At 41.2% G+C, this 22,229-nt stretch overlaps 1 protein-coding gene across 6 annotated transcripts; it reads right to left on the bottom strand.

Moving 5' to 3' along the window:
- Positions 1-1,268: 1,268 nt before the first annotated feature.
- LOC110975472 (uncharacterized) lies at positions 1,269-22,216 on the bottom strand. 6 transcript variants are annotated; one of them, XM_087130815.1, is made up of 10 exons: positions 16,475-17,035; positions 16,001-16,082; positions 14,559-14,676; positions 13,770-14,087; positions 12,497-12,844; positions 11,966-12,286; positions 11,411-11,761; positions 10,021-10,200; positions 9,605-9,778; positions 7,977-8,123 (listed from the first exon to the last, which is right to left on the bottom strand). In XM_087130815.1, the coding sequence occupies exons 1-10, from the start codon at positions 16,495-16,497 to the stop codon at positions 8,110-8,112; spliced, it is 1,929 nt and encodes a 642-aa protein (XP_086986941.1). In that variant the 5' UTR covers positions 16,498-17,035; the 3' UTR covers positions 7,977-8,109. The 6 variants fall into 6 exon arrangements, with proteins under 6 accessions (XP_086986940.1, XP_086986939.1, XP_086986938.1 ...); XM_087130814.1 differs by lacking the exon at positions 16,475-17,035 and adding an exon at positions 22,087-22,216 and having other exon boundaries at positions 1,269-9,778; XM_087130813.1 differs by lacking the exon at positions 16,475-17,035 and adding an exon at positions 22,087-22,211 and having other exon boundaries at positions 1,269-9,778; positions 16,001-16,102.
- Positions 22,217-22,229: the final 13 nt, after the last annotated feature.

The raw sequence follows: 22,229 nt of genomic DNA, 5'->3' as shown, positions 1-22,229 counted from the left end.
TACAGTTTAAAAATTTTTTACCACAGCACTATAAATTCCAATTCAATCAGAAACTATTAGCAAAAACGATTTGATTGGATTTTCTGAAGAAAAAAAATGAAAAATGAAAAATGAAGTCAGAAAACCGGAGAGAAAATTACCATCAAACTCGCACCCTTGTACATTTTCAATGGCCGGCTCACACTTCTTGCCACCAAGGCCGTTTGTGCGCATGCGTGCATAATAATGAATTTAGTGAAAAGGTCTATTCTTCATCACCTCGCTCGGGCCTTGGGTTCCCAAAGAACGTGTTTGACAATATACATGTACGTTTGCATTCATGGTTTGTGTAAATAAACACAAAGATTGCATTGCTGTATTGTAAACATTGGCCGTGTATTTAGACGTGACCCCTGACCCTCGTCGTACTAGACTGGCCTTATTGCTGCTGCCGTTGCAGTGCCATGACCCTGGATCGCACTCATTTTGAAATATTATTATCATTGTAGCCCCAGTAGTAACCAGTATTATTTTCATATTGATACCCGCACTTCTAATTTAAAGGGACAATGGAATAGAATTTTTTATTAAATGTTACTACCCCCATCGCACCTTTTAAATTCATCTAACCCAGTTCTGAATTATTGTTTTTATATTATTAACCCATTTTTTGTTGCTTTCATGTTTTTTATGCGAATGTGAATTTCCATATCCATGAGCAAAACTATGGGTCACCCCAGGCGGTGAATCTGTGTGTAATTTATGCGCAAAGAATTTCTAAATCTTTTGAACAATGCTATCGTAGATTTCATTTCCTTTGGCGATTTATAGTTGTGGAAGTATAATGAAAATAAGCCAGCAAGCAGAAATGTTTTCAATTTATAACAAATTTGGAGTTCCCAGTTTGACCATGAATATGTGCATAATAAACAGTGTCTTCACTGGTCCTCGGTTTACATCTAGGCAAAAGCTTCGTCACTTGTCCGGAAATTCTTGGTTAATTTTGAATGTAAAGTGGATGTTGCAGTTCACCTTACTCGAAATAAGATTCCACAAAGTCTTTATACATTGTAGAAGAGTTCAGATATGCTTCTGAGAAAACTTCATTGCATTTCAGTTATTCTTGAGAATGACATTGGTGTATGTTGTGCCAAGGGGTAAATATCGTTATACCAATACTGGAAGAAGGCTATACACTCATGGTTCCCTCTGGATGCTGTTTTACATCAAGGATGTCTAACATTAGGGCCTACAATACACAATACAGGCACAGTAATCTACAGTGTTACTGCTGTATAAAAGAACAAAGGAAAAAAATCTTTTTTTCTTGGCCGCATGATCATATTGCAGGTTTTATTGCAAGCGACAAGAAATTAATACACATTTGAAGCATGTTATCAATCTCCAGCTCTTCCTTTCAAAAATAAATTTCAATCGTTCGTAATTTCGATACACTGACAGTCTTAGCATTTAATTAATGAGTGAGCTTCTTTCAGGCTCAGATGAAGGCAAGCTTTAGGGAAAATATTATTTGAAATGTGTACTTCATGTAGAAGCAAATCACATATGACGTTGCTCTCATTTCGTTAAAATGTAATAAACGTAATAATTCACGAAATCGGCAAAACCGTGGACACTATTTTGTAAAACAAGTATTTATAAAACCAACCAAAACTTCAAAAGTCCCGACCTGGTCGGTGTGGCACAATGAAACGCTTCAGGATAAAATGCCAATATATTGTCAACATGAAAATTCGACATTGAGAGGAGACCGTATGATGCAAAAGAAAAGAGAATTTGTACAATTTGAAAATTCTTACAGGAATAGTCCAAGACATCGATGTACAAGCAATAAGTATGCATACGTACATGTGCTTAACGTGTACCAACGCAGTCGTTGACACATGGATAATTGTGGCAAGAAATATATGAAGCAGACAAAGAGAATAACATTTTAAAAATCAAAGAAGTGTTCTCGACACCAAATAAATCTAAGTTTATACATGTACTGTGAACATCTCTACTTACAGAGCTCAAGGAGACTAATCAAATATCAATTTTATCAAACAGATTCCAAACAGCCAAAGCTCGCCACTATTCTCTTCAACAGTGCTATGTCATACAAAGTCAAATGTTCGTGATTGAATACAGAATAAATGTACCATTTTGAAATGTTCGTGCAATATTTAAAATTACGTTTGAAATTATATTTATACAATTGAACATTTGTTTGTAGCGCATTAAATATTCATATTTATGATCAAAATTGAACTCTTTTATGCACCAGCAAACTCAGTCAGGCAATCTTACTCACTGTAATGACTGCACAATAATTAAATGGTTTAAAAGTTTACGTATCTTGGACCAATATAATCTGTTCCGTCAGGAGCTGAGTAAAAAGTCCACAAACTTGTTTTTATTTGGTGTTATGCTTTGCAAGAATGTTTCATCCTCGAGAATTGCTAAATTCTCTAAATCAAAACAGCTACATTAGTCATAACGAAAAGCAAACGTGTCAAGGAAGGATTATTTTCAATTAACGCTTGTATAAAGTCAGAATATTGACACACAGCAGGATCACAGCGCTTCTGTTTGTTAATCTGTCCACTGTTTCTCTCCTTGAATATCTTTTGAAGTATGATAAACATCCAGCGGCGTAACTCTATGCAGGAAATGGGGGGTTGGGAAAGGTGAGGGGGGCGACTTGCCCGGCCATTCAAATTTGAAAAGCGGGGGGAGGGGGCAGGGTACCATACGATATATTATGGTCGATGTTCATGATTCTTATGTACATCTGTAGTAAAAATTCAGAATTGTATATTCATGGCTTTAAAAAGTTTTCTCTTTTTGAGTGATGATAAGTGCTTTTAGTAGTTGAAAGTCTGAAAATATCTGTTCATTACCGGTGTATGCGTATTTCAATTCCTAATAGTGTCCTTTCTATTACCCCTGCCAGGATTACCGAATTAAAAGTTAGTGGGCTGTGATTGTTGCTCAATATACAATAAACTGTTCAATTTAAAGCACACGCTTTGATTCAGTTCAGTCAATATTACATGTACACAATTCTTACGTTAAAGTTACAGTTACAGTCACTTCGTGACTTCAAAACTTTTTTCGCCACACTTTGAAAAGGAATTACAGCCCCAACCTTGCTCTATATTTTTGTTTGTGTCACTGCAAAATAATCATATGACTCCGTTCTAAAAGATTAATGCGTATATGGATACCACGACTCTGATGAAAAACTGCAAATATCAGGCAAACTGTACAGTAAAATTAAGCCCAAGACCTCGATCTGATTTACCATCAACAATTATTCCACCAAATATGTTTCAGCGGATTTAGGAAATTGGATATAGCAGGTGGCACGAAAAACTACTTTTGTCAGAGTATTTTTCAACCATGCCGGGCAATATTTTTTTTTCCGTAGGGGGGTTAGTCAAAATAACATGAGTTATCTATGAGGCCTACTTCTTAATCAACTGAACTCCAATGACTCAGCATACGTACCGCCTGTACACACATACAGTACCTGTGTGTACCGTGACTGCAACCCGATCACTTGAAGTTTTATCCTGTGAATGTTTCGTATTATATGCTGAGAAAAGAATATAATCAGGTTTAAACAATAACTTTATTGGTTACATTTTGGATAGTTGCAAAACGCGTACTTTCTCTTGAAATTTAGTGCCCTCACCAGTTTCTGAATAGTTTATATATGCACATGATCAAGTTCGACTCCTGGGTATATGATCCAATTTTGACACTCACAAAGTCGGTAGAAAGATTTTTAACAATTGTGCATATCAGAAAAAGTCCGATTTGAAGAGTACAGCATGCATGAATTCTTAAGCCGATCCTTGACAACAGCTTCCACTACAGGGAGCACTTCATTAAATGCAAATGGTATTGGAGCGTGATGGAGTTTGTCTATACGTGTCCTTTGCTGTAGCATATACATGTAGATGTAGCACTTGGACCAATATAATCTGTTCCGTCAGGAGCTGAGTAAAAAGTCCACAAACTTGTTTTTATTTGGTGTTATGCTTTGCAAGAATGTTTCATCCTCGAGAATTGCTAAATTCTCTAAATCAAAACAGCTACATTAGTCATAACGAAAAGCAAACGTGTCAAGGAAGGATTATTTTCAATTAACGCTTGTATAAAGTCAGAATATTGACACACAGCAGGATCACAGCGCTTCTGTTTGTTAATCTGTCCACTGTTTCTCTCCTTGAATATCTTTTGAAGTATGATAAACATCCAGCGGCGTAACTCTATGCAGGAAATGGGGGGTTGGGAAAGGTGAGGGGGGCGACTTGCCCGGCCATTCAAATTTGAAAAGCGGGGGGAGGGGGCAGGGTACCATACGATATATTATGGTCGATGTTCATGATTCTTATGTACATCTGTAGTAAAAATTCAGAATTGTATATTCATGGCTTTAAAAAGTTTTCTCTTTTTGAGTGATGATAAGTGCTTTTAGTAGTTGAAAGTCTGAAAATATCTGTTCATTACCGGTGTATGCGTATTTCAATTCCTAATAGTGTCCTTTCTATTACCCCTGCCAGGATTACCGAATTAAAAGTTAGTGGGCTGTGATTGTTGCTCAATATACAATAAACTGTTCAATTTAAAGCACACGCTTTGATTCAGTTCAGTCAATATTACATGTACACAATTCTTACGTTAAAGTTACAGTTACAGTCACTTCGTGACTTCAAAACTTTTTTCGCCACACTTTGAAAAGGAATTACAGCCCCAACCTTGCTCTATATTTTTGTTTGTGTCACTGCAAAATAATCATATGACTCCGTTCTAAAAGATTAATGCGTATATGGATACCACGACTCTGATGAAAAACTGCAAATATCAGGCAAACTGTACAGTAAAATTAAGCCCAAGACCTCGATCTGATTTACCATCAACAATTATTCCACCAAATATGTTTCAGCGGATTTAGGAAATTGGATATAGCAGGTGGCACGAAAAACTACTTTTGTCAGAGTATTTTTCAACCATGCCGGGCAATATTTTTTTTTCCGTAGGGGGGTTAGTCAAAATAACATGAGTTATCTATGAGGCCTACTTCTTAATCAACTGAACTCCAATGACTCAGCATACGTACCGCCTGTACACACATACAGTACCTGTGTGTACCGTGACTGCAACCCGATCACTTGAAGTTTTATCCTGTGAATGTTTCGTATTATATGCTGAGAAAAGAATATAATCAGGTTTAAACAATAACTTTATTGGTTACATTTTGGATAGTTGCAAAACGCGTACTTTCTCTTGAAATTTAGTGCCCTCACCAGTTTCTGAATAGTTTATATATGCACATGATCAAGTTCGACTCCTGGGTATATGATCCAATTTTGACACTCACAAAGTCGGTAGAAAGATTTTTAACAATTGTGCATATCAGAAAAAGTCCGATTTGAAGAGTACAGCATGCATGAATTCTTAAGCCGATCCTTGACAACAGCTTCCACTACAGGGAGCACTTCATTAAATGCAAATGGTATTGGAGCGTGATGGAGTTTGTCTATACGTGTCCTTTGCTGTAGCATATACATGTAGATGTAGCACTAAACCCCGGCCAGATCTTTTTGCTGCCACTGCCGCTATCCCTGCCGATCCCGCATCGGCCTCATCGGGGGAAGACTTGCTATGGACGTGGGCTACTACCTTTATGATCTTCGTTCGCGAAGCCAAGCCAAGAAACACTTTACATACACACACATCATGTATACCATTCACAGTGTACTGCAACCGAGTGAAAGATCACTTAAGTTTACTAATACAGGCAAAGAGATGATGCATAACTGAATTTTTAGTATTTCATGATAGTTGATTTTCTGACATGAATAATACTGGATGCTAGCTGTTTGCGTTCATCAAAATTGCGCCAGCAGAATGATCGGAAAGGTGTGATCATCGGATCACGGTCACGGTTCACACACACACCTCCCCATAAACTGTGCATAGGCGGAATGTGCTGGGTCAACGGAGTTCAGTTGAGCAATATGGCCTCGTGAATAATTCATGTATTTTGACTCACCCACTGCTGGGCATCCCGACGAGAGAACTGTCTATCGAAAGAGCATAACTGTCGCCCTGACTTGCGCCTTAGTCGTTCCATCGACCGCTGCATTGTTTGCCATAACATTGCTGTTGTTGCTTTGCTTTGTTTGGGTGTCGCCTGTCTTGCCAATTGTGTTACTTGTGCAGTCTGCAGCTGGATGGGCGGATTCGTTTTCCATTTTTTGTCCAGTAGCAGTCTTGCCAACAGTGTCTCCCTGTGTGTCTACAACCGGATCGCCAACGCCGTCTGTCGGTGTTTTCCCAGTGGCTCTACCACCGACTGATTCTCCTGTGTCTGTCCCGCCATTGGAAGAGCCGCTTGCCACTCTTTGCCCTACGGTGTTTCCACTACCTGCCTCCTCTTTGGTTTCGTCCGCCTTTTTGGCGGCATCATTTGGCGTGCTTAAGTCAACGGTAGTCTCACTTTGTTTTACTGTATTTTCAAATCCTTTCTTCTTTTCGGCTTCGTCCTCTGCGCTGTTTACCATGTTTTGATTGGGAGTTTCACCTTGTGCTTTCTGTTTGGTGTCTGAATCGCCTCTGCCACTTGTTCCTTTAAGTCCTCCGCCAGTCCCAAGTTTTTTTAAGTGTAGACCGAACCCCTTCTTTTTAGGAAGTTTCAAAGACCCCAATCTTTCTTTTACTGCTTCCATGTCTTTGATGGAGAGGACTTTGAGATTTGGCATGATCTTTTCAGTTGTCATATTTTTTACAAACCTATCCAGGATATCCTCTTTTATGTTTTCGTTCTGATTAGTAGCAGAAAGATGAAAACGTTTGACAAAATGAAAATAACTTAAACTGTCCGAAAGAAATCTCAGCAATTTCTCAGCAGGTGATCCATGCAGCAGATACAGTGTCTCCAGTTTTTTCCAACGCCATCCTTTATTCTTGTCCATTTCCTTCTTGACTTCATCAAACCCAGCGATAGTTACTTTGTACAGAGACAGTCGAAGGTCAGACAACTTTGGGCAATCACGTAGAGGCAGATTTGTTACCGCTACGAAGGCTCTGTCATCAAACAGCTTATTCAGACGAAGATCCAACTTCTTCAGGTTCTTGAGTTGGTGTGCACCTTTCGCAAAATCACAAATCGCGTCAGAACTGAAAATAGTCCCAACAAGAACGAGACTTTCAAGCATTTCCAGACGAGGAAGGTAACGAGCTAAGTCTCTCGACGCACCCGAAGTGTGGCACTCACCATCCTGTGACTCAACAAGCTCTTGCAGACACATCGACTGCACCGTGTGAAGAACACTGCCATCTGACTGCTCAGCGGGAAACGTAGGCATGTCTGGGTTTGTAGATTCTATTCTCTCACGCAGGCTTTTGAGTAAAGCCAGTTCCTTCGTACCGTCAATTACCTCATACGATGCAACATCCACATCAGATGACTGACGATTTTTATCGTCAAAGTTCTCATCTCCATTTGTTGAGGTGGTGTCTTCAGGTGATAGTTCTGTTGGAAGTGATTCGTCATTCCCTGTGTCAGAATGTCTTGCAGGTGCCTCGGGGTCTCGTTGTTTACTTCCCGTCTGTGCTTCCAGGGACCGGTATTTATCAGGTCCGGATTGGTTAACTTCAGCAACGGGTTTGTTTTCTTGATCAGTCTGAAGGGTGGTCGTGACCAAAGAGGTCTCTTTGTCCGTCTGCATGTCTGCTAGCTTTTTTATTTTTTCTTTGGATTTAGAAGATTTAATACATTCTTGAATCTCCGACCACTCATTTTTACCAATTCGGAACAACTCCACAGACGTTGCATTCAGCTTGCTGCCATTTTCTGGTGTTGCATGCTCGAAGAGGTACGCCAACAATCTCAGCTTGTAACTCGAGATTCCAATTAAGCGAACCCTTCCTTCTCTGAAGACCCCCTTAAGTTTTTTGTTAATGGCTCCCTTACACTTCCCTTCGAAATTTGCCTGCAGGAACACTTCTACGAACTTCTGCAATCGCGGTGCTACTTGTAACGGACTACCTCGGTTGGGCCTAGCTTGCTCCCCTTCGATCATTTTAGCCAAATGCTCGACAACAGTATCCCTGTCAAATTCTTTGTCCTGGAGGGCAAAATGCAAAATATAGGCAAATCTTTCCATGTATTGTCGTTCACCAATATTTGCAATTACAAATAATTCGTTCACTTTATTAACAGACTGGGCCAAGAACATAGCAACACACAAATCATGGAGAAGCTCCAAGACAAAACAATACCTATCATCTTGCGGTTCATTCAATGGGATTAACTCCGCTGTCGGCTGCAATTCTTGATCGGTTTCACTGTGACGCTTTTGCAGGCAACGAAGGCACCCCTTCCTTACCTCTACTTCTGACACTTGCAATAAAACAGCCTCCGTAGTTTGCTGTATAGAATCGTTCTTGGATTCAACTTTCAAATGAAAAAGAAGTCCGATTTGACTTGAAACTTTTAGAACTTCCTCTCCCTTTTCAGACGATTTTAAGAACTCTTCTTTGTCAAAGTCTGTAAGAGTTTTAAAACTTTCGACCAGTCTTGGATGAGCCATCCTACCAAGTTCTGCAAGTACGTTAAGCTGATCTTTGATTAACTGATCGAGCTGGTCTCCCTCAGTGATTGCAACTCGGGTATCATTTCCTTTAGCATGAGCATTTTTGTCAAACAAGCATTTGACCAATCTAATAATCAAATCAGCCATGGTAACGTCAGGTTTAAAGGCATCTCCCTTTGTCCAGATCGACATCTGACAAAGAGCTGTCAGTACAGCCGGAAGGCTTGAAATGCCCGGTGGAAGAATGTCTTCCTTTAAGTATTTGTGAAGGTTTCGTTTCTTTTTAGGGCTTTGCGTCTGGGCAGTTTCCGCCTTTTCTTCAGTGGGTGTGGCCTTCTCTTGTCTAAGAGGAACGGATTCTTCCCGCTCTTGTGACTCTGATTGTTTATTTTGCGGGACATCAACGGAACCCGGTTCTTTGGTTTTAGTTTTTTCTGGTTTGTGCTCAGGGGTAGCTTCGTTTCTTTCGTCAACAGTATCCAACACGGCATTAACATAATCAATGGCACTTTTGAGCGTAAACCCAATAATTGTGACATGGCGCATGTTATGTTTTTTTGACGCAACCTCGGCAAGCTCTGCTTGTCTTGTGGTCAACACTAACTGACAGTCAAGAAGGTCTTGGTGTGTCAGTATTTCCATGACGCTGTCAATGTCTTCTTTGTCATTGCAACCGTCGATCAAAATTGCCAGTTTGCTTTTGTCTTTTGAGTAGTAATTATCAATGGATACTGCGGAAATGTTTGCGTATCTTTGAAGCATGTTTTCAACAACTGCTTCGCCGATTGATCTGGCACGAATAAACGTTTTGGCAGTGAACAGAAAAACCATCCTGTCGGAACCAAAAACGGCATGTTCCCTTCCATTGGCCCAGTCATACAGTAACCTATACAGACAGGTAGTCTTACCACTTCCTGCCCTGCCCTGTACGATAACATGCTCATTTGCCAATTCTGAAATGCCATCACTGAAGATATGTGACTCTGAATCTAACTGATATTTTATGCAACTACCTCCAACGTAGGCGTTGATGAAAATCCTCAAGGGTTGGTAAACTGTATCTATTGGTGCAGAGCATGCGAGATCGCCGTCAGTCCACGGTGTGACAGGAATCCTGCCGAACTTCTGGATCACAAAACTTTTGACCTTGGTGGCAAGCGTCTTCACGTCCAACTCTTTGATAGAATCTGTGAAAAATTTAAGTATGAATTGTCAACTCATATCACTTGCATGCCACGATAAAAGAACCGGACCAGTGTTATACTGTAATGTTTATCGAAAACACTCCAAACATGTCAGCGTAAATTAGTCTGAACTATAATGGCTGTAAATCAAGATGTACGAAATTACATCAGGAATTTGAATATGTCAAACACTGGGAAATGGATCACCGGGTTGCTGCAAATGATCATCTTATTACGTCACTTACCTTGCTTGTCAAGTCTTTTGTAGTCACCTCTCTCCTTGTCATCTTTGTGATGCGGTGACTTGGAGCGTTGCCTCCAGGTAAGGAAAACAATGATAGCAGGAGCAGCAACCAGGCAGATGACTAGAATGATGGCCAGAGTAATGACGAGGGCGAGGGATGTTTCAAATTCACCGTCTGACACTGAGATGTAAAAAGTAAACGCAAACACCTTGTGGGAACACTCATATAAACGGGTCGTTCAGTATGATTCTGTCGGAGATTATGATTAAATTAAACATGTGTACACAGCAATATGCCAGTATTCAACACAAAACACGAGGTTGGTGCAGTAACGTTTCCGACGGGGTAAATGTTCTTATGTAAACAGAATCGATCAGTTGATGGTCTCTCTCAGTGGTGTTCAGCGTTTCTTTCATTCCTTAAAGTTCCAAAGAGATATACTTTAATACAAAAATGTTTGTGTGTGACACAATTGTTTATACATTCTTTCTTAAAGAAATAGCTACCTTCCTAATTTTTTTTTATAATTGCACTTCCACACGTTCGCATTTGACAGTCATGGTGCCAGCATTTGATACACACGGAAAGGCAGGAGCCCCCCCCCCCCATCTACCGCAGATGCTGTCAAACTAGGCGCCTGACCTACAGTGGGTATCTATTAACAAAATGTGGCGTCTTTCCATAGCAAATTGTGTTGCGTTGTTTGCAAATACACAGCACAGCAGAAGTCTGAGTACTGAACCGACTGTTGGCTTTACTTGGGGGAAATGACACTCATGGCGCACTTTACGATTGAAGGGCGTCATGTTTGCCAATGTTTGATAGTTGACGTGAGTAACTGGAGACAATCAGTCTATTGTATTAACAATATTAGTAAAACAGCTCTTTGCTCCATTTCCACGCATTATGGAAGTTTATGTCGCTGGTACGCAGAATCTACCGCTTTGGTTCCAATCTTCGCTGTATATACCGGTAGGTTAGTTCTGTTGTTACTTTTACATCAACATTGCTCTTCTGAGCATCAACATAACTCTGTCTACACATCCCTCACGTCTACACATCCCTCACGCCTACTTGGCCCCTGAAAGACTGTGTGCATTTGTTTGTATAAGTGGCCACCAGGCCCATCCGCCCGTATGATACAGGGGCTCATTAGAAATTATGGTGTCGCCGGTTAACCTCCTCGAAATTTTGGTTTAAGAATCACATTCATTACTTCTGAAGGAGTACAGGGAAGGGGTCCAGCACTCAAAGGAAGATGATGAATCGGAGGATGGTTTATTTGTTAGGCACTAAAAAGGCTTAAAAGTGCTTTGCCTCTAGAATTGCTACAGTAACGTTTGTCAGGCCTATAGGTTTGCTAAAATAGTCCGCCAGAAAAGCATCCCACCTTTTATTAAGACATATGACCTGATTAGATCGCCATTTGCAGGAAAGACGTGGCACCAGTATCTGACGTCACCATCTTGGGAACAGTTGTTCAGCAGGAGAGAACTGTTCGTTGATACAAGACAGCTGTGGTTTTTTAAGCTGTTCATTGTGTGAGAACCATCTAGTAGATTGAAGGTACCAATCACAGTGGTTGACTGAGCATCCGGTGATCCATAGGACCAGATCAAAGTCACCTTTGTCCTTGCGATGCCAGACAGAGCAGGACAATGAAGTGTGAATTTAGTATGAGGTCTAAAGGTCACTGGGTCACCTTCTATGGCACTACCACTGTCCAATGGGAACTGATCTCCTGCATGAAATTCGAGCAAACGTAGAAAATAAAAGACAGAAAAGTTGCGCAAAGACAGTGAGAACAAATGCTAATTGCGCGAAAGACCCAGCTTAAGAAACAAAAGTTCAAGCATATTAAGCATTCTTTGGATATCCTTGCAACTGTAATGTGAGCCCAAAAATCTAAACATGACTCTAGAAAGGCAATCAAATCTACTGGTACCTATCACTCGGACTTCAATTACTGCCTTGCTTCTTTCTCCCACGCTACACTGATATTTTCCATCGTGGTCATCATCAGGTGACTGAATAACCAGACCAAAGTCACTTGTTAGATTAAATGCAGGACTAGAGTCAACGACGACGGTCGACAGGTTGTAGATGACAACTTGTCGCTCTGGGTTGCCGAGCTTAATCCACTCAACGTCACAAGCGGCGTCACCAGGTGTCCAACTGATGCAAGGGAGAACTTGCTGCATGCTTTTTTGCAAGTAGTAAGATGTCTCAGACGCTCTCAGGGCATTGCCATTGGTTTCCTTTTCACCTGTGTCAAAGAGACAGTAAAATACAGAAAAGTAAAAATGGTCCGAGGAAGGATGAATAACAAGCACACCGGTAAAAGTTATAAAGATACTAGTGGATTAACTTTCCTTCTTTTGATGTTATGTATTTTATAATTGTACATATCTTGGGCATTTTCTTACATTTAGTCAACACTTGAACATTTCGTCGTGAGTAGAGCTCTTTGTTTTACCTGAAATTCTAACATCAACGATGCAGTTTCTTAGAGTAGAGTCCGGTTGGAATACATGACACCAGAATTGTTGGCTATCTCGTAAATTGTTCAGGGTGTTTACTGCAAGGGAGGCGTCGCTACCAATGCTGTAATCAGCACCGTGTTGAATCTGTAGGGTGGTGCCATCAGAGAAGCGTGCACCAATGATCTCTGTCTCTGTTTTGACGCCCTCTCCCATTGACCAATACACTACGGATGGTGCGATGGCTGACTGTGATGCGCACTGACATTGTAAAGTGTGTCTGCGTCCTTGCTCGATAGTAGCAGTAGATGTCTCATCAAAACTGCTCGCTGGAAAATTTTCGCCTGCCAGATACAAAATCTGTCGTAAGTTTCAGTAGACACCTTCTCTGGACAAATTTGTATAATCACTGAAAGAACGTCGAATATACAATCTCATGCTGTTAAAAAATAAAAACCGTAACGTTTCTGATATTCCTTCTCTGAGGGCACCTTTCCATATGTACGTTTTCAGGTGATTTGCGTTGCGTGCGTTTTACTTTCAAGAACTCCAAATGCGACTCCATTAACCGGAAACGGGTTTGATGGCTACGCAACGTTTGGCGCATGCGTTGAGCGCATATGGAAAGGGTCATTAACTCAGATCATTCAAAGAATAACCAAAACTATGTAAGAGCATGCAAGCAACGGCGGATACAGAAAAAATGGGGGTGGCCCTAACCATTTCTTTCATATAACGTCTATGAACCCTGAAAGTGACGAAGAGAGAGCACACTTTTCCTAGCAAAGAAAGTTCCTTCGGTGGGAATTTGCTCGTCGCCTGCTGCCCACACAGGGCAGGTTTACCCTTGCCATTACTCAAATGATCTCTGTCTAATAGGTATTCGAAAAAACAACGTCATTATTTGCCCCTCCCATCTCAGTGTCTTGCACGGGTGCTGGACGACGAACGAATTTGTATCGTTGATACATAAACGACGACAAGAGCGCGGGTTTCAGTCGCGTTGCAACCAACAAAATGAATACTCCCTACCAACATGGCTCTTTCCTACCAATGATAGGAGAGTACTTCTGCTCAAGGCTGATAGCTGAAGTCTGGTGGTTGCTAGGCTACAAGTGGGGATCTTAATCTTTCGAAATGGAAGAAAAAGAACTTCACTAAAAAATTACCTTATTTTTAATATTTAACAAAGAGGCCCTTCTTTTTGTGGGGCCGGGTCACGATGCTCCATCTCCTGGATCCGCCTTTTTAGCAACATAATTTTCTCACCAATAACTTTGATGTTAATCTCCGCAGTTCTGTCCCTGGTGTCTCGAGGTATGACTTGACACAGATATTTCCCCTCATCAGTCTCCTCTATACCTTTAATGACAAGGCTGAAGCCCGTCGTACCAAACGAGTACCTGTCGCTCGTTGAATAATCTTCCCCTTTTATACGGCTGATCAACCGCGTCGTTGAATCAGCTTCCTTGAACCAACCGACTCGATCTACGACTTCACCAGTGATAAAGGTTGGGCAAGGCACTTGTAGCCACAAGCCTTGCTGAGCGTAGTGGGCCGTACCAAAAGCAGTACGAGTATTGTTGACTGAAACGTAAGCAAAGAGTTACTTCACAGCGCCCCATTAATTCGAATGATGCCAAAATGCAAGGTTCTAGCAAACTGTCTGGCCAGTACATCAGTATTTATAGGTCGTGCAAACTGTGTAAAAGTCCTTTCGTGATGAGATAAGTTTGAAGTGAAGTAAACCCACGCTTTTCAAAATAAAATTTTTGCAAAGATCAATTGTACTTAAAATTATGTTATTTTGATATAGTTTTTCCGGAAGAGTATAAAACATATTCAGTGCTACACTGTGTAATGTTTGCCTGTAACGTTGCCTGGCATTGAATTTCTTTGCCTAAGTTTAGCATTCAGTGCCATAGCATCAAATACAAGTAAAGATTTACTAATGGAAATTTGTGTGGTTGTACGGCGGATTAAGAAAGAACAAAGAAACAATAACAAATGATGCCAAATCACTTATAAATATACGATTGAAAAGTTTAGAAACTTTACCCGCATTCGGTGGACATATCTTGTCTCCGGCCACAGGAAGTCCAAATGATACTAACAGAGTAACCGCAGAGTAGATAAGCATCATGATGATGTTGGTTACATCAAAGCAGGTATGAACCTGTTAAAAAGGCAAAATTTTGTAGGTGAAAGTAGGTGAGAGTACCATGTGATCGTCCTTATCTGGACATCGTTTCCTCCTGTTTTCTTGCCTTAAAACCCCTCGGTAGAGGGAGTGGCCTTTCCTGGCGAGTCCATTGGAGCTAATTAACATATAATTTTTTTTTAAGTCCAAATTCCACGACTACCTATCATATCCTACCCCTGAACATGCTGAAAAGCCTGGTTTAGTCATTTTACAGCCAGGGCCTCCCCTAGCCAGAAAAAATGCAAAAAACCAAGACGGCCTTGAGTCAGCCTCCAGGCAAATCCCATAGGACTGTGTACTAATTGGTCCCTTGTGCACAACGGTTTCGAGTCAACTCGGACCAAAACCAACTCGGACCCATACCAACTCGGACCCATGCCAACTCGGACCCGCGACCAACTCGGACCCACAACCAACTCGGACCCAATACTAATTTAGACCCACGACCAACTCGGAGCCACCATGAGTCAACTCGGACCCAACCCAAGGAGCGTGATTAACTTGTTGAAAATTTTTATTTTGTCCACTTTTACATTTAAGCATTTGGCAAATGACACTTTTGCACTGGTTTCTCCGTTTTCGAGTTTGAACAGGCATGGCGGTTAAAAACCGTACAGGACTAGATTTGATATCAGTGATGTCTTGGAACAAGTGATAAGTAACCGACAAGCGTCGTATTTTTATGGAGGCACGTTTCCTATGATGTCTTATTTGCCGCTTGTAATCTGGAATCTTAATTTTTACTACTATTAGGGGGTATCTTCGGGAAAAGGCGAATAAAAAAGTTCATAAAATTGAAACGAAAAGTGATCAATCTGGCCATAATCTTGAATTTCAAGTGGAAAAAAAATTATCTTGAATTTCCAGCGAAAAAAATGAAGGCCAACCTCTTCCCGAGGTTCAAGAGTCGGCGCCATTTCGGTCTACGGGCGCGTATTTGGTGTAATGCAACCGTAAGACTCAGTGGGTCCGAGTGACTCAAGGTGGGTCCGAAATGGCATGGGTCCGAGTTGACGTGGGTCCGAGTTGGTTGTGGGTCCGAGATGGTCGTGGGTCCGAGTTAGTACTGGGTCCGAGTTGGCGTGGGTCCGAGTTGGTCCTGGGTCCGAGTTGGCATGGGTCCGAGTTGGAATGGGTCCGACTTGACCTGATCCCTGCACAACCTAATGGGCTGTTTACAAAACGGTGCCTGGGGCAGGCAGTGGAATGTTCTTTATCAGTGACAGCTGTCTGGAACTTTTTGAAGATTTTTTTGCGTTGGGGAGATGTCAATTATATATAACAGGTTTTGCCTTACCCAACGTGTATTAATAAGCACTGTATGCTCAGTGCTTGTCCGAGAGTCTTGTTCCTCGTTGGTTCTACTTCCAGAAATACAACTAGACAATCGGACAAAGATCTGTAGTTAAGTCACACAGAGTAAACAATATCTTTTATTATATATAGAATTTGATGCACGAACAGGGCAGAAATCATTGATTGAAAACCAACAGTTTTACACGCTTTCTGATATACAATTTAGAGGTGCCGTCTCAATCGCTGGACTCCCTCTGTACGTGCGATAACTGGGTAAATTTGATAAGAAAGTGATTCTATAAAGCGCTCTATATGCAGACCTTTGCCTAATACTAGAAGTACCAAATAGGCCTCTCGAAAGCTAAAGGATCTCTAGCAGTTTCGTAAATTGAGTTTTTACTACACTGTACGTTAACCAAATTGTTCTTCATCAGAGAATCAACTAGCTACAAATACACGACGGAACACCACTTACCTGGCCGATGTTGCTACGTGCATCGAATAGCTAGTTTATGTGAGATTGGGTTGAAAATGTTAAGAAATGAACACAAATTATATGCCATACGGCAGTTACTCGCATTTGGGAAATTCCGACTGCTATTTTGAGAACGTTGAACGCAGGGGGCAAAGTTCATTGCACAACCTCGTCCAGGGCATTGCACGCCTGACGAGCGCACCCTGTACTGTATTGAGAAAGTCTCGCAGAAAAGAATGACTGCCCTTGCTTGGAGACAAAGTTGTCACGTTCACCATCTGATCTTTCTATAAAAGTTTATTTTGGTATATTAATCCACTGGAGAATAATTCCCTCCGAAGATTCTCCACGTTTAACTTGTCAGCAAATTTTATTCTCAAAAAAGTAAACTTAAACAAATTGAAACAAATCAGGCCCAATCGTCGCAAAGTTACCCAAAATGAAAAGACCGTCCATATTGATTTCATGAAAAATTTACTGGTACCCATTTGAAATGCTGATTTTAATTTATTGTAATTCCTGTCAAAAGAAAAGAAAGAAGTAAATTAAAAAAAAAATTAAAAAAAAAACAATGTTGCTCCCTGCCCTCTGGCACATGTATACCACTGAATGATCATCGACCGTCCTGTCGGTGGAAGAACAGATTATCGGCGGTGACGAAAACGTGAGGAGTACTAGCTCTTAATTGCTTTCGACTGAACGGCCAAGGATCGCATGGGCAAGGGGATGAAATTAATCTGTATCGGGAATGGCTTGACACCCTCGGTTTCCGATTTTGTTGAAGTACCCCGCCAAATTTCGAGCAATTTGTATCAATTTAAATTCCTCGTAAATTCAGGCTTTACCATAAACAGTAATCCTGAGCATTATATGCGCCTCGTTTAACTGACTTGGACTCGGACTTGTGTAGTCCGTGGTGTGAGAATGGCACACACAGGTTAGGTTTGAGTTTACACGCCGGAGTGTAATTCATTCTTTTGCCAACAGTTTCATTTTCGAAGCCATACATTCATTTTATTTAAGCATTATTCGGACCAGTTTCCAGAGTGCAGATCGTACTATAAGATGGCAGTTTTATTCGTCTTAGCGTTGACCGTAGCGCTGACTATTTGCGTTCCTAGAGGTAAGACATAGATTCCGAAGTCAATCAGACCTTTCGTATTTTAGTTATAGTCGAGTAATCAAGTGTTTTGATTTATTGGACAGGCCTATCACTCTGACGTACAGAAAATGCATACATAGGGCCTATAGGCTTAGTGGTGATCGTATATTGTTCTCAGATGGCCATGGAACACAATTACCTAATTAAACAATAATTATACCATGTGGCACCATAAAAGATCACTGACCTTTTTCGTTCTCTACGAGTATCAATGGAGGTGCCCAAGCCAGAAGTAGTGGATGGGTTCAGGCTTAGCAGTGGTGTAGTTAGGATTCTACTGGGGGAGGGGGGGTATAAAGTGGCACCAGCATCTTATCAGGGGGGGGCACCAGATTTCAGCTGCGTTTTTTTTATCCATTCCTCTGTTTTTTCTTTGGGGGGCACCGGTAATCTGTGGGGGGGGGCACGTAGTCCCCGACCCCCCCCCGTGGCTACGCCACTGAGGCTCAGACTACAACGTATAGTATTTTGTAGTATGAGTAGTGTCGGTTAGATGATAAGTACCAGGTGGTTAGAGTTAATGGGTAGGAATCACGGTGCAGACTGACTAAATACAAACGACAAGGAAAATCTCTCTTACATGGGGGTCTGACAGGAAACAGTGCCTTGTTGTCAATTACGTTCTGAAGGATGTAACCTTTACAATTTTTTCCCCCAATCCTTCTAAAAATACACTGTAAATAAACTGTAAAAATGTCTTTAGAGGGGCAAATGGTCAATTTTAGAAAGTTTTCAATCGGTTATTTTCGGTATTTTTTATTTTTCCTTCCGGTATTTTATTTTGATTCATGAGTTTTGTCATATCGTTTGGTTTGAAGCTGGAACGCTCTCAATCGAAATCCTCGATGGAAATCAAAGTAATGCTGCTGTTGGATCGAGCATCAACTTAACGTGCTTCGTGTCGAGTAGCAAGGAAGAAAACCCCTTGATAAAATGGTTTCTCAATGCGGATACATTAACTACGTGCGAGGGTGAAACGTTTGCCATCTTGAACGACACCATCAAGGCTTGCATTTTGACCATCAGTCCCGTCTTGAAGGAATCTGGAGGCGTTTATCAGTGCAAGTTATTTTCTTTAAGCCATGATCCACGAGATAACATACATGTAAATATAACCCTGAGTATCGTTGGTGAGTGTGAAAAAAAATTTTTAAGGGATACTTACTTTACACTTTTTCTTTCCGATGTAATGTTATTCTTCAAGAGATTTATTTTACTCATATTTTACACAGAGTTTGTTTTAGAAAATCTCCGTAAATTGAAAGTCGTTTTTCACATTTCCCAACCTAGAAAACACCCTGTCCAAAGTTGGTCACGTTAACTTTGTGTGTTTATTTTGAATCATGTCATTTTTCGTTTTTTATTTGGTTACCCTGGGATGACCAACCCGCAACCCGATTATCATCCGATGATAACCCGTCAATCTGACGATTCTCCGATGGGGCATCGAGATATTCCGATGCACATCACCGACCCGTCGACCGGTGCTGTGCTCGACTACCCCGACTATGGTCCCGTTGTTGTGCAGTCCGGCTCAACAAGGCTTTTCGAATGCCTGGTTCAAGATGCTCGACCCGGCGTCCTTGGCATCTCGTGGACGCTTGGAGATGAGACGGTGATGGAACGCGCTGCGGCTGAGTCACCATCCGGTGGAGGGCTTGTCAACGTGAGCAGCTTGTTCACCGTGAGGCACCCAAGAGACGAGACTCGAGAAATTAACCTGACCTGCACAGCAATGAGCGACGACGGCGACACGCCTCTTAACACAACAAGGGTAGAGATAACGTTTTGCAGAGGTAAGCATCGATAAGACCACGACGATATATAACTGGTTCCTTTCTACTAACAAAGAAATTAATCTTGTTTTAAAACGCCCAACTTTGTAAAAGTAACGCTAAAAGCCACCCACATTTCGTAAAATATCGTCACCTCCATTGGTTCCATTTAATTTCTTGACTTACCAAGTTTTACTGTTTTTCCTGTATGCTGTTTTGAAGTTAGTTGTAACAACCTTGTATTAGTAGTGTAATGTGTATCACACTGTAACTTTTGAAGAAATTCTGGTTGTATTTGGAGGCTCGTTTCCATTACTGACAGCGACAGAGCTATTGGGGTCTAGAGAAGTGTTTCGCCTTTTTAATCTCTAGAAATTCCAAGTGATCCTATCCCTTGAGTTTTATAGGATAAATTTGCCTTGAAAAGAACCCCACGGACATCCATTCCAGCCGAAAAGTTTCTAAAGGGGCTCTCCTATGTATGACGTGTATGTCCCATAATACCCTTGAACAGCAGCAGGGAGTGGAAGTGGAAAGTTGCGCATGACACGGAGACTTTTCCAAGAAATTCAAAAGGCTTAATTTCGAAGAAGGCACCTTTCATAGAGAGATGAGAATTCTCTTCAGATGAAGAAAATCGATCATCGTCTCTGGCAAGAAAACAACATCTTGCCTTACAAGAACCCGCACGAACCTCTTACGAAACGAAATTATCCAATACTATGTTTTTCTCGTAGGTTCTGAGTACAAGAAGTCAGTGATCGGATTTTTCGTTAGTCTTTGCTTGGCGGCGACGATTGCAGCTATCATCGCCGAAGTCCTGATTTACAGGCACTATAAGGGATAAATTTGACGGGAAGAGGAGCACAGTCATTTCGAGTTCAATTGGACATTTTTTTGGAATACTGATCAACTTGCTTGATACATTTAAAGTTAAAATTTTAAATGACATCAGGACATATCCCGGTTGAAGTATAGAACAAAGGAACAATACTAAATCTTAACTGTGATAAAGGTGAAACCGAAACCTAACAGTGTGCAACCTTGTAGTAATCGGGTCATTTCGAGAGATGTTCACGCGGATTTTGAACATATTCTCACCTCGCATATGACGATAGAAATCGTATATCCCACCTATTGTTGCTCAATGCCGAATTATTTTCCATGCATATGTACACGAAACCTATAAGCATCTGAAAACAAACTCGTAAATTTGTGGCTGTTTACATTACAAGTCCGTCAGACAGAGAAAGTGTGGCTTATCTTATGAACACAGTCTAGGCCTAATGTGAAACCAAAACGAATCGAATTATGCAAAACCCGTTCCTGCTATAACATACGCACACAGAAGCCATGTGTAATTTCTAAATTGTATAGTAACCAGCCCCCATTGCTATAGCACCAATATAATCATGATTTAGTATGACTAGTGTTATATCGTTCGTGATACCGAAGGGCAAAGTGCAGAATCAGATTGTGAAGGAAGGAATTGCTAATTATGTCTGTGCCAACTGTATGTTCAGGGCAGTATACAGATTTCTTTAGAGGGGGAAATTGTCTTACTCGATAAAAGCTTGGCTCTCATACTCACGCTAATCAGTACCATAAGTCAGTGCACAATAGATTGAAGAAATTGTGAATAAATAGTTTACCTATCGCAAAGCTATAGTACAAAACAAGCAAACTTGCAAAATTTGCGATCCCTTGGCAGTTCTCTTTACGAAGAAACGAAATCTCCCTACTTAGAATGGTAGGCACAAGCTATTGTATTTTGAAATTTTCACTGTTGGTTTCCGGGCCATATTTAGGCTTTGAGTTGATTGCGGCAAAATGGGGTCGCTTCCGCATAGTTTATGATTGTCCAAACCTGTTGATCGGATCGATGTGCCCCACTGAAGGTACTGCAGTACCAATTCTCAAGCGTAATTTTTAACGGTCTATAAAATATGTGAACTTCAAACTCCAAAATGGCTGTTCTTAATCTGTTTGCAGTAAGCAAGCAGCTATTCCATGTGCGTAATTGTTCACGTGCACTGACGCCTACCATTTTGGTTCCAACGACTGAGACACGCATGTCACAATTTTATACACATTACGCATCTCTGTATGCAGTGGATCTCAACCCAAGGGGTTGGGGCAAGGTGCCCTCTGTCCCCCCCCCCCCGAAATACGTACGCTATGCTGAGTATGTTCGTTGAAACATAGTGTTAAATTGTTCACCAGGTGCATGTATACATACCTGCTTTATTCTGTAGTTAACTTAGTGAGCTCTGTCAACAGGTGAAGTGGTAAAATTTGCAGGTATAAGAGAGACATTTAGCTACCTGTAACTTCGAAAGCCTGTCGGAATACTAGGTCAATCGTATCCACGGTAAACCAGGAATCCATTATTAGTCTCTTTGTAAGATACTATTTTTATGAAAATATGTAAGGGGCAATGCAAACAATGTATCGGTATAATTGATACGGGGAGAAAATGAAAGATCCAAAGAGCTGCAGCCTGTATATTGCAGATTAACGAGAAGTCAAACCATTAAAAAAAAAGGAACTCATCAAGCCGAATTGTTCCTCTCTGAACGCTCTGTCGTTTCCGGACTGATCATCGAGCTACATGTATTTAACTGACCCAGTTAAATGATCACTCTACATGCACACGTGTGTGTACAGAGACATACCACGCAGCTGCAAACTTGATGAAGGACTAAGTTCTTCTGTCCAGAATTCCAGTAAAACAGTTAACCGATACTCAGTTCCCCAAAGACCAGCAGCTCTGCGGTGCAGCTCCCGCCTCCATGCATCCAGGTGGGGATACACCCTG

The sequence above is a fragment of the Acanthaster planci genome, linkage group LG20, assembly GCF_054643075.1.
Source record: "Acanthaster planci isolate LZ-2023a linkage group LG20, COTS_SCS, whole genome shotgun sequence".
Taxonomy (NCBI): Eukaryota; Metazoa; Echinodermata; class Asteroidea; order Valvatida; family Acanthasteridae; genus Acanthaster; species Acanthaster planci.
Note: the sequence above shows the minus strand (reverse complement) of the source record. Positions and strands in the feature narration are given on the sequence as shown.

Bases quoted from the DNA above. Each gene is read 5' to 3' on its own strand.
- LOC110975472 (XM_087130811.1), bottom strand. From the start codon at position 16,497: ATGCACGTAGCAACATCGGCCAG. The intron at 11,762-11,965 runs GTACCAGTAGAT...AATTTCATGCAG, and splicing joins AATTGAAGTCCGAGTGATAG to GAGATCAGTTCCCATTGGAC. The intron at 9,779-10,020 runs GTAAGTGACGTA...AATTTTTCACAG, and splicing joins CAAAAGACTTGACAAGCAAG to ATTCTATCAAAGAGTTGGAC.